Source organism: Homalodisca vitripennis, chromosome 8 (assembly GCF_021130785.1).
Source record: "Homalodisca vitripennis isolate AUS2020 chromosome 8, UT_GWSS_2.1, whole genome shotgun sequence".
Taxonomy (NCBI): Eukaryota; Metazoa; Arthropoda; class Insecta; order Hemiptera; family Cicadellidae; genus Homalodisca; species Homalodisca vitripennis.
In genome coordinates, this window is record NC_060214.1 from 126,056,251 (window position 1) to 126,072,319 (window position 16,069).

General features: G+C 34.2%; 1 protein-coding gene across 2 annotated transcripts in view; it reads left to right on the forward strand.

Moving 5' to 3' along the window:
- The window catches only part of LOC124368177 (MLX-interacting protein), a 134,988-nt gene that overhangs the window by 56,984 nt on the left and 61,935 nt on the right, over positions 1 to 16,069 (forward strand). For both annotated transcript variants that reach the window (XM_046825452.1, XM_046825454.1), the window contains exons 4-5: positions 4,259 to 4,393; positions 8,120 to 8,270. In XM_046825452.1, coding sequence (XP_046681408.1) covers positions 4,259 to 4,393; positions 8,120 to 8,270 — 286 coding nt within the window. The remainder of the gene's footprint in view (positions 1 to 4,258; positions 4,394 to 8,119; positions 8,271 to 16,069) is intronic.

The window sequence follows — 16,069 nt, forward strand, 5'->3', positions numbered from 1 at the left end:
CAATGTATTTAATTTTTGTTAAAAAATTATTATATTTTACTAATAAATTTTTTTTTAATGGTTTTATACTTGCTAAGTTCGAAATATACTTTTTAAATATGCATATTTTTGTAAACATTTTCTGACAAAAAACAAAAGAAAATGAAAGATGCAAATGTAAGAAATTGAGAATGAATGATGAGATGGTTCTTAATTTTTATTTCTTTATTCAAACTGTTATTGAATTAATGCTGTATACGTCTATACAAAACCAACATTTTAAAACATGTCTAGCCCTTTTAGCGCCACGGTCCGAAATATCGGACCACCCTATACCTTCAAAAAACGCTGCAATCCGATATGTCGAATCGCTCGCTTTTATTTTTATTTTCATACTTGCTGCCGCTCAAATAACGTGATATTACATGAATCGATACACAAGGATACGGGCTACATGGAGAAAATATTTCCACCCCTTTTGGTTTTCGTGTCTTTAGATGACAGCTTTGTAAGTTTTGTTTTTGGTCTGTGCCCAGCTGCTCTGACTCCGATTGGCTGGAGTTTCTATAGCGATTTATTTCGTCTGTTGTTAGTGCAGTATAAGGTTATATATTTATCCATATATATTAATATTTATATATAAGATCCAGAACCATTTGTGTGTGCTGTGAAAAGGGAGTTCACGTAGTGTGCTTTGCTCGTCACAAATGTTTAAAATAAGTGTTAATCCTAAAAATAGTCTTGTAAAATAGTGTAAATACTTTTGAATATCTCCTGTACATAGTGATAGTGTGTAAATAAATTTATTTCATTCTTGTGTATTCAATCAGTGAAATTTTCAAGAATATCCTGACATTGACAAAAATTTCAATTTTGGACTGATTTTACAAAACCCATAATATCTGCTGAATATTTCAAGGTAAGGCCTTCAAATTTGGTAACCATATTAGAAAGTATGTTAGGACTAAAGGGAAGTTGTTCAAGCCTGGCTCATATTTTTTTGGAAATATGTTTGTGCCAATCCAAGTTAAAAATTAAATTGAAAAAAAAAAAAATTTTTTTTTATTATTTTTTTATAGTTTTTTTATTATTTTATTTTATTTTTGTTGAAAATGTATGTAGTCTTATGGTATTTAATTAAATACAATTTATTAAATTAAAAAACAAAACAAACTTATTGAAATTATCTCTAAAAATAAAAAAGTTATAATGGTTAATGTAAAACCATGCATTTTGGCTAAAATAGGCCTTGGCGTTTTTGGCCATACCACCCAAATAAGTGATGGCGCAAAAAGGGCTAGAACCCTTTTAAGTCTTGAATGTTTTAAGCAATCTATAGTATCAGGAAAACTCTATAATAAAGAGTATTAATTAAAAATGAAATCTATTTAACATCTTAACACTTTGAATTAGTTGTTTGAAATATTTTCTTTTGCCTATGAATTTCTATATCTGTTATTGCTATATGTTTAAATATTATTGTTATGTTATTTTGAGTTTTTCCAATTTAATATCTTCAGAAACACATAAGAACAAATTGGTTGAGTAATTTAAGGAAAGAAGTATGAAAAGAGAACTGAGCTCAAACTAGATAAGCATCCCGTGAAGAGTTTTGCTAGTATTTCGCAGCTTGTTGAGTCCAAAGCTGTGAACTCATTAAGTTACGTGATGTAATTTGCACATTTTAGATGAGTTTGTCAAATTAACAGGCTTGTGGTTGTTCGGAATTTTATTAATAGGCATATTGTGTTACGATTCTCCTTCAGTTGTCACCACCATTGATGAGAGTGATGCACCTGTTAAATTTGGAGAGTACTTTGGTTCCGTATAGCAATGTTTTTATGAAAGAGTTGTGAGCAACAATCTGAGATAGTGAATATCTGTATATTAACTGTTAAGATTCCGCCTGTATCTATTAAAGCAGCTCAGTTTGCTAAGTATATAAAATCTTATGGGATTAACAATAGTCCTAAGTACTATGAAAGTTATATCTGATATCGTAGTTTCTACATATTTTTTTAGTCATATTTCATATGAAGTTAATGTATTGAATATTCGTTGTCCATATGGAAAACTTAAATTTAGAAATGTTAGACTAATTTCTGTTTGTGTGTTGTATAAGAGATGTTTAAAAATTTGGTGTGCAATATTTGTCTTTGTCTTCCAAGGTTTGCCATCCTACCTTCCCACACCAGCACAGCTTCATCGGAGCTTGTTTGACAAACAATATTGTTTGTAGCAGTGCTGCTCCTGTGGTTGAGCAACGAGATTAGTTTGATACCCTGATTTCAAAAAGGCATTTGAAAATCTCTTCCATCCCTTTTTTTAAGAAAGCTTCCACCTTAACCCTTTGGCTGCTAAGAATTTTTTGACATGTTATCCCAAAAGTGCTCAGGTTTTTATCGGATTTTATCCCAAAAGTGCTAAGCCAAAAGTGCTTTGGGGTCATGGTGAATTTGTAGAGTTTTACTAAAAAATCATAAGTTCCTCAAATTTTAACCTATTTCATTGATTTATGTTTTGTTTTGTAGTATAATATATGTAAGAAAATAAAAAATAATACATTTTGAAAAATACAAAACTATGTAAACAAATAAATAAATATTTTTGTTTGTTTTTTGTTTTTTTTTCAGCTTTGACACAAAAAACATAATTAAATTTAACGTTTATTTTTTAAATACATTTTTACCTAAAACCATATGTTGTTTTGAGTACATACTGAAATTTTCATGCAAAAATATAGATTTTTACTTATATAATGAAAAAAACACAAAAAACTAGCAAATACAAGTGTTGTTATTATTTTTAAGGAAAAGTAAACTTATTCAACTGTCATTTACCGCAATCCGCATGTAAATAACGTAATATTTAGCGCTGAAAAAAAAATTCACAACAAACGAAATATTATTCCATAGCATTTTTCGGAACAAAGGCCAACTACGATATATTGTTGCATAGCATGTTTCGGCACGATTACCAAAAACGACATATCGTTGCATAGCAGCCAAAGGGTTAAGGATTTTGTCTGATCATATTGGCTGGAATCAAATCCTTTCCCATCAGACATGACATTTAGAGAACAATTTGGCATAGTGTAATTCTGAGAGTGTAATAGTAAATTCAGGACTGCCTCAAGGCTCCAATTTGGGCACTCTGTTTTTATTGTTTTTCATTAATGACAACACTGTGACATCCAACTTCATGTTTATAATATTAAGATCTCTCTTCTAATTGTTGAAGTAATAGACCATTTCACTCGATGAGGATCATCCATTTTTTTCAAGAATGACATTCTTGTTAATGATTAACAGAAACTAATTCCAACACAGTCTTATCTGGAACACTGTTGTCTGAAATGGAGGATCAAGTCTATAAAAATGCAGCATTTGATGCTGTGCACTGTGCAGAGGAAATTCTTCTTGTGGATTATCTGGAAGTTTGCTGACCTGGTTGTAGTAGATTTAAAGAAATGACCTTTGAGTTCCTCTTCTTTCAGCTGCTCATATTGTGGTTGTGGTAGACTTGTTGTTTTTTTGTATAGTCCTGCATGGTCATAATCCGTAAGAAGAAATTATAGCTCTGAGAGTTTTGGGGTATAACTGTCTTATGAGAAACTTTTTGTTGGACGTGAATACTGAAGTTATTGATTATTACTATAAATAAGCCATAAATGTTTTCATGCTTTCAAAATGCAAAGAAAACCTTACGTAATATATTGATTTTATTATAGTGAAATTTAAAATATGATTTGAAAAATTGTTTTATTTGACAATTTGTAACTTAGTTTTTCTTTTACAATTCAATAAAAACAGACTGCTAAAATATCAAATGCAACGCAGAAACTACAGATAAGAACTGTCCATTAAAAAATTTCCTTCCACAGCAATCAACAGTAACATTGCTTCCAAATTGATTTTTAAACACAGGAATAATAGGAAGCCTAGTATTTATGATGTTGGTGAAGAGAAAAAAAGCAATTTTGGTACCAAGAATGTGTATTAAAATAATCAATATTATGAAAATTTCATAAGGGGAATGCTTATGTTTCAATTCCAACATTATTTAGTATAGTACGTAGGCAGGTGTAACACTCTTATACCATTCTGAATTAATTGTTTTAAAAATATAATAAAAATAACGTTTCCGATAATTTAATAAACTATGCCAAAGATTATGACGGTTTCATTTCCTAAGCAACCAAGGGTGTTTATAGAACATGTTTAAGAAAGTGTGAAAACCTACATATTCTGAATAAAAACTCACACATTATGTGTTGCAGGCCATAGTTCTGGAAGGGAAATACTGGAAACGGAAGCTACATGCTGTCACCGCAGAGTACAAAAAATGGCGACTCTTCTACAGGAATCGTCTGCTCGGTTGGGGCCACAAGGACGAGCAGGATCCTCATGATGTGGTAAATTGCGCTTATTTAGTGTGTAAGGTGCAGTGGCGTAACTAGGACTTGGTTTTGGGGGGATGAATCTATGAGGACTATCCAGAAAGTTGGATTACGTTTAGATATAAACAAAAAGCAAAGTACAAACAAATTTTATCATATATGTTTGGAAGTTAAACTAAAATACTATTTTTCAACACAGTTACCATACAAATTTAGGCACTTATCATGTCGGTAACCAAGGTTTTAAATTCCAACGTTATACAATTCTGCTGCCTGAGACTTCAACCAGGTGCAACCTTCCCGCAATTCCATGTCATCATCAAAGTGCTAAGTCGCAAGCCAGGTCTTCATTGCTGGGAACAGGTGGTAGTCTCTGGGTGCAAGGTCAGGACTGTAAGGTGGATGTGGAAACACCTCCCTCTTGGAAACATCCAGGACTTCTCGAGTCTGATTTCCCATGTGTGGTCAATATCCTGCATAACTTCTTGCAGTCTTCTTTAATCTTCTCATCGTCTTTAGAGACACTTCACAGAGTGCTTGCCGTTCACTTTGTTCATCATTATATACATTAGTTTGGCCATTTTAAAATCGAATGCATTACTGACGCACCTTTTCACATCGTTCCCATAAAATTCACAGAGTTGGCAATAAATCTCAATTGGTTTATTGTGCTTAGCCAACAAAAACTGTATTACTGACTGCACTTCAGAACTCGTGGATTTTTAATTGCATCACACATTTTAAACTGCTATTGTAAGTCAACAAAGAGCAACAGTAACCTCTCACTAGCACGGCTGGATAGCCACTGAATGGAGAGACGCCCTCACATCAAAATGGCCATGATAGTCCTGCCCCTAGCGGCTACAGAGCAAACATAGTCTACTTTCTGGATAGCCCTCATTTTTTACAGACTCAGTGAAAAACTTTTAACTCTCTAATATATTAGGAAGATATTATGAACTAACTTAACTTTTGTTTCGGTAAAAATAAAAATCATTATTAATAATTCAGAAACACTTGATATGAGAGATATCATCTCCAAAAACTCTGCTATCCTTGTGAGTATCGTCAAGGCTTTCCTGACTGGACAAGGCCACTTCAGAAGGCATTTGACAAATATAAGTTTCTATAACAATGAATGCTTATGTCGTCTTTGCAGCCCAGAAACTGCAACTTTTGAGCATATCCTCTCGGACTATGTAGCACTGGCATCCAAGAGAAAGAGACTGCTGGAAGTTCAATTTCGGGAGGATGTCAAACCAACCAGACTGGACGCCACCATTCTTCAGTATTGATCTCTCTTGTATAAAAATATACATAAATGTCTGTCAATTCTCTTCTGCTGTAGTCAAGAAGGCTTCGGACAATGTCTTGCTTTATAACGAGCCTTTGTTTTTTTAAGCGTATATTTTACTTCTTCTTTATATATTTGATCACTGTGCTGCAAACAGGTTTAATGTAGCAGATAGGAAGAGGGAGAAGTTTCAAGATATCTTTGTCAGTTTCAACAAAGCTCTCAATTAGACCCAATTTTTGCAGTTTTTGAATACAGTTTCCTGCACTCTGGTAGGTAATGTAAGCAGTTGGAAGTCTGTGTGTTTTGTATTATTTATTGATTTATAAAATTTTTTTTTGCATATTTTCCATGAACCTTGTGATTATTAACTCAAAATTGTTATCTTTAGCGTTCTTCTTACTTACCCTTTCATCTGTCGAAATCTCACTCTACATCTTACTTAAGAACGTACATCCTTTATAGGTACCATTGTTGTACCAGAGTACTGAGGTTTTCTCATGTTTATCTGCTAGCATGAACGTTTTAGGTTTTATTATTTATTTTTTAGTTTTTATTTTTAGTCTTCATTTCGCTTTTGTTATTAACTGGTTCACTGGCTACATTTTTAAGTTACTATCAAATCATCTTAAACAGTGTGTTATATTTTCTATCATTTTTACTTGTTAAAGTAATGTTTTGGTCTTGTTTTATGTAGGACAAGACATGTGTTTGTTCCATTCTAAGTGTCACTTCTGAAAAGTTAATTCTTTTTAAGTTTCTGTAAAACCATTTAAGCTTGGAAATCTGTTGGTCTAGACCCATTGGAATTGGTTTCAGATGACTATTTGATGATTCCTGGTTTGGCATGGATGAAATACAATACACCATTTAGTACTTTTGAATGAGGTTGAACCACAACTGTATTTGTTAGTATAAAAATTCAAGCATGTAGATGTTTTACGAAAGTTGTTACATGGGTGGGATCTAAGCGTCTTATAACATTGTGGGATGTCAAATCGTTAAAGTGAAACTACGCTTTCATATCTATGAACAAAAGAAAACGTTTACACCAAGTACAGACTGTATTGTAGATGCAGGAAAACACCTCTCTGTTGGTCACTAATACGCTTTTATAGATATGCTGAAAAGATATTTCCATCAGTTCGTATGCAGAAGAGACATTTTCTAGTTTACCACATGATGATTCTGCTTATCAAAACATTGGTTTTCCTCACTTTCCTACTGTCTCAATTGACAAGTGACGGTATTAACACGTTCGTAATGACCGATATTCAGCACTTTTTTATTTGCTGACGTATTTTTCAGTATTAATGACCAAAAACCGTAATTGGATATCATGTGGCTGACTTGGAATGAGCATATTGACTATGTTTGCGCCAAAGTCTGCTCTGGAATTTTTGTTCTGAGATCTTTAGCCAAATACTGCCCGAGTCAGGTACTGATTACGGCGTATTATGGACTGATTTACCCCCATCTGTCTTACGGCGTGGTCCTTTGGGGAGCTTGCGCAAACACACAGTTTCAAAGAGTATTCAGACTTCAAAAAAAAGCAATTCGAATAATCGCCAAAATCAAATTTAGAGTCGTGCAGGGAAGCTTTCAAGAAATTGCAGTTGTTGACTCTGCCGTGCCTCTACATTTTGGAAACAACTTTTTTTTGTATGAGTAAATGTGCCTTAACCAGAGGCCGAGACATACACATGTATGAGACACGTGGGAGTGCTAACTACCGAACTGGGAGACACAGAACGGTGGTTTATGAACGCCTGCTCTCGCAGGCGGGTGTTCATTTCCTCAACAGACTGCCCAATTCAATTAAAGATGCCCCAACGCCTAAGGCGTTAAAGACTCGCCTTAAACGCCTATTGGTGTCACAAGCATTCTATAATGCAGGTGAGTTTTTGGCATTCGACTGGGAGACCGCCCAATTAGAAGACTGCCTCCGCTGTACTAAGTGGGTAGCATTGGTGATGGATGAAAGAGGCGTAACTGTAAAATTGTATGTGTGAGTGTGTATTGTTGTATGAGTGTTAGAAATTTTAAAAAAAACCCCATGACGTTTGCCATACAATGTAAATATTGTCTTCGCAATAAAAAAGATTTGATTTTGATTTTATTTAATTTGATTTGAGTTACATTATGGTAACAAGGATAAGGTGAATCTTTTAAGGAAATGTCCTTTAATGAGCTATACATACTCGTTTACATACTTGTACAGTTGTCAGACTTGGTAATGGACAAGAATTGAATGGAGCTCATGAAAGACACAATTCCCTCTACAATCATTTCATATCTTATTTATTTTTTGCAGTTGTCATATCTGGAGATGCTCGAGTGGCAGTTGACTGAGGCATTAGAATGATGGTGAACAAGGAGTGGATGAATTTCACAAGTGAATTGCTAGCTTCCGTGATCATTGCAGTCATATATTTGTCTCTGTACAGTTGTCAGACCTGGAGATGCTGGAATGGCAGTCACCTGGGGACGACTGTCACATGATGGTGGATGAGGATTACATGGAGTTCATGACAGACACGCTGTTCTCCACGATCACTGCCAACCAGCCTTTCGCCTTTCCGGACACTAGGGAAATTGGTAAGTTATAGTTGTAGTCTTGCATCCCAAGTTGCTTTCTTGCTTTAGAACTAGTCTCGTATTTTTATTGTATCATCAGAGTGTCTTTCTTCCTAAAGTGAGTCTTTAATTGTCACACTTCTGACGTAAGTAGTCTTTTAGTTTACATCGGCAATGAACCGCAGATTTCCTTGGGTATAAATCCAATTTCCAATATTAGCATTAAACCCTTGCCATACCCAAGGATGACATGGATTCCCAGAAGACTTAAGCTGTGTGTGCGGGTTGCTCCCAGCACTTTACATTAGGTGAAAAGTGTAGAATGTGCTCTCCAAGGAAAAATCAAGTGATTTACTACTGACACATTAGTTATATTTTATGCAGTGCAAATTTTAAGTGATGTTTGAAACGTAATTGTTTCTTGTGCAATTATTTATTGACTAAAGATATTAAAACCGTATTTATTTGCTCCCACCGTTATTTTATTTAACTACTGCTGATTATTACTTGCTTTCAAGAAAGGCTGACATGGTGGAATACAAAAAGAAAGTTTACACGAATCTCACAGGTGTAAATTTATTTATAAATGAATAGGTTGTCGTTATAGATTGATAAAGTTTAACAGTTTTCTGAAGTTTGTATTTAGCTTGACAATCACACAAACTTAAATAATTGTCATATTTGAGTTTTGAAAGGACTTTGATCCGCATTGTAGAAGTGTCATCCGTAGTTGCTTTAACCCTACAAATACTGTCGATGCCCCAGGCATAAAATGGCACATTACGACCACATGCACAGCTAAAGTCCGCTCCATGTTATCCACAGGTGTGGTGTCGACATTAGACAGATGGGACGGTTCCTATCCATGCTAATCTCCAACCATCCTCCAGTTAGAGGTGTGGGTTAGAGATCCACCCCTAAAATCCCTCCCAGTCCTTTCAGAGACCATTGTTACGTGTTGAGGCGTTCCTCTTGTCATCCCCAAAGTCCAAACAGAAAGTGTTGAAAACATATAAAGAGTTTTTGGCGTTTATGGTATTTGTATATATTTATTCTGTTAAGTTTGTAAGATATGTGTCTAGTAATATTTTGTGGATCTATATAAAAAACTTTATTATATAAAATAATGTTGATTCAATGGCATTTAAATTGACTTTTATCGAAGTTAGTTGTGCTCAGTTTCGAATTTGGTTTATAATAAAAGTAGAAGACCAGTGTTGGATGAATAGAGTTGAAATCAAGTAGAACACTAAAAATATATACATGGTTTTAATTGTTATTATTTTTCAGTGAGGCACTCTTCAATATAAGGAAATGTGGGGAACTTGTTTTACAATTTCTAAATAGATAAGCTCTAAGTTTAAGTTATTCAATATTGTGTAACAAATTAACAGTGTAGATTAAGGATAAGACAGGTTGAAGACATTCTAAATGAAATCCTTTCACTGTCCAAAGATTGGATGTATTACTTCTTCAGTTGAAAAACTCATGTAGCAAATATATCATTGCAAAGAGATGATCTGGAGCGGATATCGGGCTCAGTTCTCTCAACATTGAAAAATGAGTTCTCAGAGTAGGTGCACTCTTGGATATTGAACTTCCAAGAGCGTCTGCAACTGAACTCTATGATGCAACTGATGTGCAGTTATAGAGAGGATATATTTTGCAGATTCAGTTTTCCATTGACATGGACAAAAGAATCTTTGTTTTCACATACCTTTGTCAAGTGATTCCCAAAGTGGTCTAGTCGAAGATATGTGCTAATCTCTACAGATACAGAATCTTTTGGATCCTGATATTTTTGGATCTGGACTCAGTTTAAGGAGTGTTGAAAGTTTCATTTTAGTAACGTCATACATATATAGTTATGTCTCTAAATGGAGCTATGTATTGTTAAAAAATGAAACATAGTACATTTGAATCCTATATTTAATTCAATTCCGACTGATTTGACAAATTAATTTTGTAACACTTCCTTCTAATTTCTGGTAAATTTTTGTACAAGATATCCTGCGTAGCGGAAAGACTATGGAAGCAAATAAAATGATCCCAAAGTTTGTAGACTAATTTATTCAACTTGTTGTCGTTTTTATGTAATCAGAAATTTACTTGTATAATTTTATGCTATTGCAGGATAATTTTTTTATATTAATTGGTTCTGTATATTATGTTTCTAATGATGATGTAGATTATATTTCTTTGTTTGGTGGTGTTATAGAAAATTGTGCGGTGTTTGTTTATACACAATTGTGGCTTCCAGTACATATATTGAGGGAAATGTCAATATATTGTTCTTTTTCAAAATACACTTGCTTGAGTTACATTTTCATTTTTCACAAATAATTCTAACCACAATAGACTAAATATTGATTTTGTGTAGTTTGCATGGATCATCAACCCCATATTACTAAAGAGTACTTATTACCGTATGTATTTACTATTTACAATATTTAATAAGCACACAGTGTACCTATATCTTCTTGACTAACATCGCTCTGTAATTAATAAACTTTCAGCACTTAACAGATTTGTAATGTATAATATTCTTCCTTTGTTAAAAACACCTCAGTATGAAAAGATTTAAAAGTGACAGTGTGATTGTTCACAATTACCATGTTTTCCAATACTTATTTCAAAGACCAAAGGCGAAACCTCTGCTTACAAGGACAGGCTAGCTTGGTGCATATTGAGTTTAGCTTAATTTTTTGCTTCCGTTCAGTGCAGTGTTTTAAATCTAACCCTGTCACCGAGTGGATTCCTGGATCTACGTCATCTGAAGAGATGCAAAAAAAGAAGCTGCACTCTGTGGAAGGTGAAACGAAGCTAAACTCAACATTTGCATTGAATCACTTTCCTACCATAGCAATGTTATGTATAGCGTAGTGATTGTCAATTCAAGTGTGACTCAATCTCGTTGTTGCTTGACTCGGTTATTTTAGTGATGAAATTTGTGAATCAGGACATTGCAGATAATGGGAATGAGATGAGAATTTATACTAGTACTGTAGCTACTTCAAGTATAAATTTCTAATTTGATGATTTTCGTACAAAACCCATTTACAGAGGTAATTAAGAGGTGTTTTCTTTTCTCTTTGCATTTGTGGCCAGTTGGAGCACCCTTCTGTCTCTCTTTGCGTGATCACCTTCAATAAAGGTTTGCGAGTGTCTCTATTCCTTCTCCGAGAGTGTCTCTGAAGCATCCGTTCTTGTCTTTGCTTTTTACATAACTAGCTGAGAATCCAGAGTGACAAGTTGCATAACTGAGATTGGTATTACGCTGTTTAAAAACAGTTATATAACTGTTTTCCACAACACTGAGGTCAGCCCAAAATTGTTCAAGTTTGTTTCAAGGTTTTATCTACGTCTACATTCCAATTCCTGAAAGAACATGATGATTGTGTTGTATATGAAATCGTACTACAATGTGTGCCTTTTCAACAATCTAAATAGAAAGATGGTAGTAGACTGACAACCATCATCTCCAACAACTCCTTTCTAGCTCTCCATGAATCCTCAATATTAGTCGCATCATAATTAGTCGAATTTTTAGTGGCACATGAGGCTGTGCTTTGAGTGTATATCAATAAAAGGATTACCATTTTGAAGGTTAACATATTAAAAATGTATACAAATCAAAAGTTATGAAATAAATGGACTCGTATTATGAGGGCTGTTCGTTAAGTCTCGTACATTTTTATGAAAGAGTAGGGCATTTTTTATTTTGACACCGTTGCTGGTAAACATAATTCTTTTTAAATCTAGTACTTAAAGTTTGAATATGTGTCACTTGTTTGAAACATATACCACTCGTATGTCGGCAAGTTACTTCTGGATTAAAGAGTTTAAACATGATCGCAGAAGCTCACTCAGAAGATGAAACGATCAATTAATTGTGGTCACCACTTAGGAAACCATTGCTTAAGTTTATTAATGGCAAAATAAAAGTGCGAAAACTATAAGTAATGCCTTAGATATCTCAACTGAAAGAGTTTTTTTTCATCCTACATGTTAAACTGCTATGAACAATCTTTGTGTGCAATACGTTCCATGATGGTTGACATTGGACTGAAACTGATTTGAAAATACATTTAAACATGAATCTAGCAATGTTCAGTCATATTCCCCAATACATTTTGCGCTTTTTCATAATTTTTGATGAAACTTGGATCGTCACTACGCTCTAGAGCCCAAAGAACAGTCAAAGCATAGAGTGGACAAACTCTGGCGAAAGTGCAAATAAAAGACCATTTCATCAACTAGCAGACAGCCACTGTATTTTGGTATTCTCAGTGTATAATCCTAATAGATTTCTTGGATAAAGGCAGAACCATAATTAGGCTTTATTTTGCTGTTCTTTTGGATAATTTGAAATAAAACGTCATTGAAAAATGACTAATATTGGCGTCTAAGAAAGTGCTTTTTTCACCAAGACAAGCTGTGGTCCACACAGCAGCAGTATTAATGGTGAAAGTGCACTCGTTGAGATTCAAATTGGATTCTTGTCTACGTTATTCACCAGATTTAACATTAAGTGTCTTCATCTTGTTTCCGAACTAGAAAATTTGGCTCGTAGGGAGAAATTTTCCTCAGATAAGGAAGCAATCATGGTTATGGTAGAATATTTTGTGAGGGTGACAAAATCTTTCCTTCTGGTAGGTAAAAAAAAATTGAAAACTCGCTGAAGTGAATATCCACGGACAGAGTTCATGTTGAGAAATAGGGTGAATTTTCTACAAAATTGAATTTTTGTTATCTTTTTGTCTGACTTACCAACCCTCATGTGAGGCAATGTCAATAAAAACTACTTGTGCAAGAACTCTATCCCTCTACTCGTGTGATCCATTTTTGTGATCACACGTCGCTACACAAATGCCAGCTTCACATTATAATAATATTTGGACTAATTGTGTCCCAACTACAGTTTTATTACTTAAGAGCCTAATTTATTTGCATTGCATCCAGATTATCATCGGACTTTTGTGAAACCTAATTTGGTTCAGACTGTTCAAGATAGATAGTGTGGATCCATTGGTCTGAAAATCCCATCTGCCGATCAGATCTTACGTCTAGTTAACTCTTTGTAGGTCAGTTCTTATGATCACACAATAAAAGGGCAAATACAGTATTGAAACTGTCAAGAAACGATCTTTAAAGTTTGTAGCCCAATAATAATATTATAGCCCAATTCTGTTTCACATTTTATATAAGCTCATTTATTATTGGTATTGATTGTCGGAGCTTCTATTTAGGCTAGAAGGCCAGCCATTGTGAATTCTGTGATCAGGTAACTATCACAGCTAGATGGGCTGACATCATTTAGGAATGAACATGCTGAAATTTAGGCAATCTGGGTGAAGTCGTCTGAACTGCTTCGGTTGTCGGAGACAATTAGGACATGGTTACTATGATTACTCACTCTTAGTCCCATTGAACCATAAGTAGACATCACGCAGACTCCATCTATAAAGGTAGTCCAATGACGGCCTAAATTTAAGTAAGCCTTACCTTAAACCAAGGACAGACTTATCTTTATCGATTTATCCTTTCACATACCAAACTGCAGTAGCTTCAATTGGTGTTTTAGCTAATTAGTAAAGAAATATTTTGAATTAAAAATATTGGATTGCACCAAAATATTGGCTAATATACAAAATAGTATAACTCTGTGATAATGAGAAATATATGTAAAGCCTAAGTGTGGTAGGCCATTACAACAGAAAAAAAGCATCGTTGAAGGCGTAATAACACCATGACTTAACTCTATGTGATCCTTGAAGATCCGAGGAATTTTGCTACTCTTGAAGAGGAACAATGGAAAACCTTCTAAAAAATTATTCTGTCTGGTTATCTGAAATTATGGAGTTATCGGTGTGTTTGGACACGTCTTGGCTGTGTAGGCGAGTCATGACTTGGGTTCCTCAAGGTTATTTATCTGGTAGATGTAGTGAAAGTGACAATGTGATGGAGGATGTTCCGTAATCATCCTTTACATGAGAAGATTATCGAATACCACACATCTTACACAGATAGTGACGCAATAAATATTAGTGAGAGCAAGTTAGATACATATTATAATAGTGTAGTGTGGATATTTATATATATATGGCCATGAGATAAAAATGATAATTGGAAAATAAAGATGATAATATTAAATTATTTAATTTAGTATACATTATTTACATGAATTAAATTTGTACAAATGGCAATAGCCGAATTAAATTTCAATAAAAATTGAATCACAAAAAAATACTTGCTCCGCCAGAACTCGAACCCGGATCTCTCATGTATTTTTTGTGATTCAGTGTTTATTGAAATTAAATTATTATTATCTTATACTTTTAATTTTAAATTATTTTATTTAATACTTGACAGCTGGATTAGCTGATCCTGTCAGATCACAGCAATTTTGACATAAAGAATGGCCATGAATTGTTCAGAGCTTCTTGCGAAATGTAAAAACACTTTACCTGAGGAGGAGGAGGGATGTAAGATGAGTTTGAGTGTTGGGAAGCACCAGATGAAGCTAGCATTAAATATAGAGCCAAGTGTTTTTTGTCGAAGATGTAGCGGAAAGTTGCTTGTTCTCAGTGAAAAATGTGTGTAATGTGAGAGCACTTGTGAATACTCCATACTCTAGACTTGGGCTGAGAGCACATACTGGTTTAAAATTCTAAACTTGCAGTTGCTGGCGTATTCAAATTACAATATTTAAAAACTCTCTAGTTTTGGTGAAGATCAAAATGGGGATATGTTGGAAACTTTACAAATTTCAAATAATACACTTTTTCACAGATCATATATTTTTAGATTCAGTGGTGTAACTAGGGTGACGGGATGAGGGGCAGCATAGAACCCCTCCCACCAACTTCCCTATAAAAATTACAAATGTTTGTATAGCAGCAATCCTACTTGTTTGATGTACAGCAGTTAAATGATTTACTTTGAAATGGATTTCTGTGTGCATTGGCACAATTGATTAGCTGAGGAGTCGTTTTGTGCATCTGTCTGTCTGTTTCTGTGTCCACTCACTTTTACTCCTCCCAAAACTAGTGGCTATTGTATAAACTCTATACAATGTGGGTTGTCCACATTATTATACAGAAAGAAATGTTTTAGCACACTGAGTTTCCTAGTAGTACTTTCAATACACAAGCATATACTTACGTCTGCCAGTCACAAGTGAACTGAGGTTGTTACTATGCATGCCACCAAACACAAGTAGTGGACAACAGCTGTGATAGTGCATTACAGATTAGACATGCCGACTCCCCAACCAATGCCAATCCTCAACAAAAATATTGTTCTTGTTCAATATGAATAAAGCAACAGCTGTTCAAATTACTTTTAAAGACGTCTCGTTACGTCTTCACTCCTTTAGGCCATGCAAATAGATATCGGTACATCGCTACTCCTTTCTCACCAAAACACATAACTAACGCAGGGATCAGCAACTTTTGAAAGTCAAAGGGCCATTTAAGATTTGGTTTGAGCTTGAAGGCTATATAGTCAGGTTGAGGAAAGAAATTAAAATCATGGTTGAAGCAACACTGCTGTGGATATTCAGGTGGTTTGCATGTTCAGACAAGCAGGTAAATTAACAAAACTTAATCAATCATATCAGTATTAAAAATTAAATATTTTACATAATAGTGGTTTATAAAATTACATGCCCAAGATAATAAATAGCTTTAAGAGGTCCATAACAAGACCAATGCCAGATTTGTTAACCGTGCCGGTCAAAAACAAATGTTAAGATGGTAATTTGATAACTTTTTTATATAACTCCAACATTTCATATTAAAAAGCAGTACCCTTGTAAC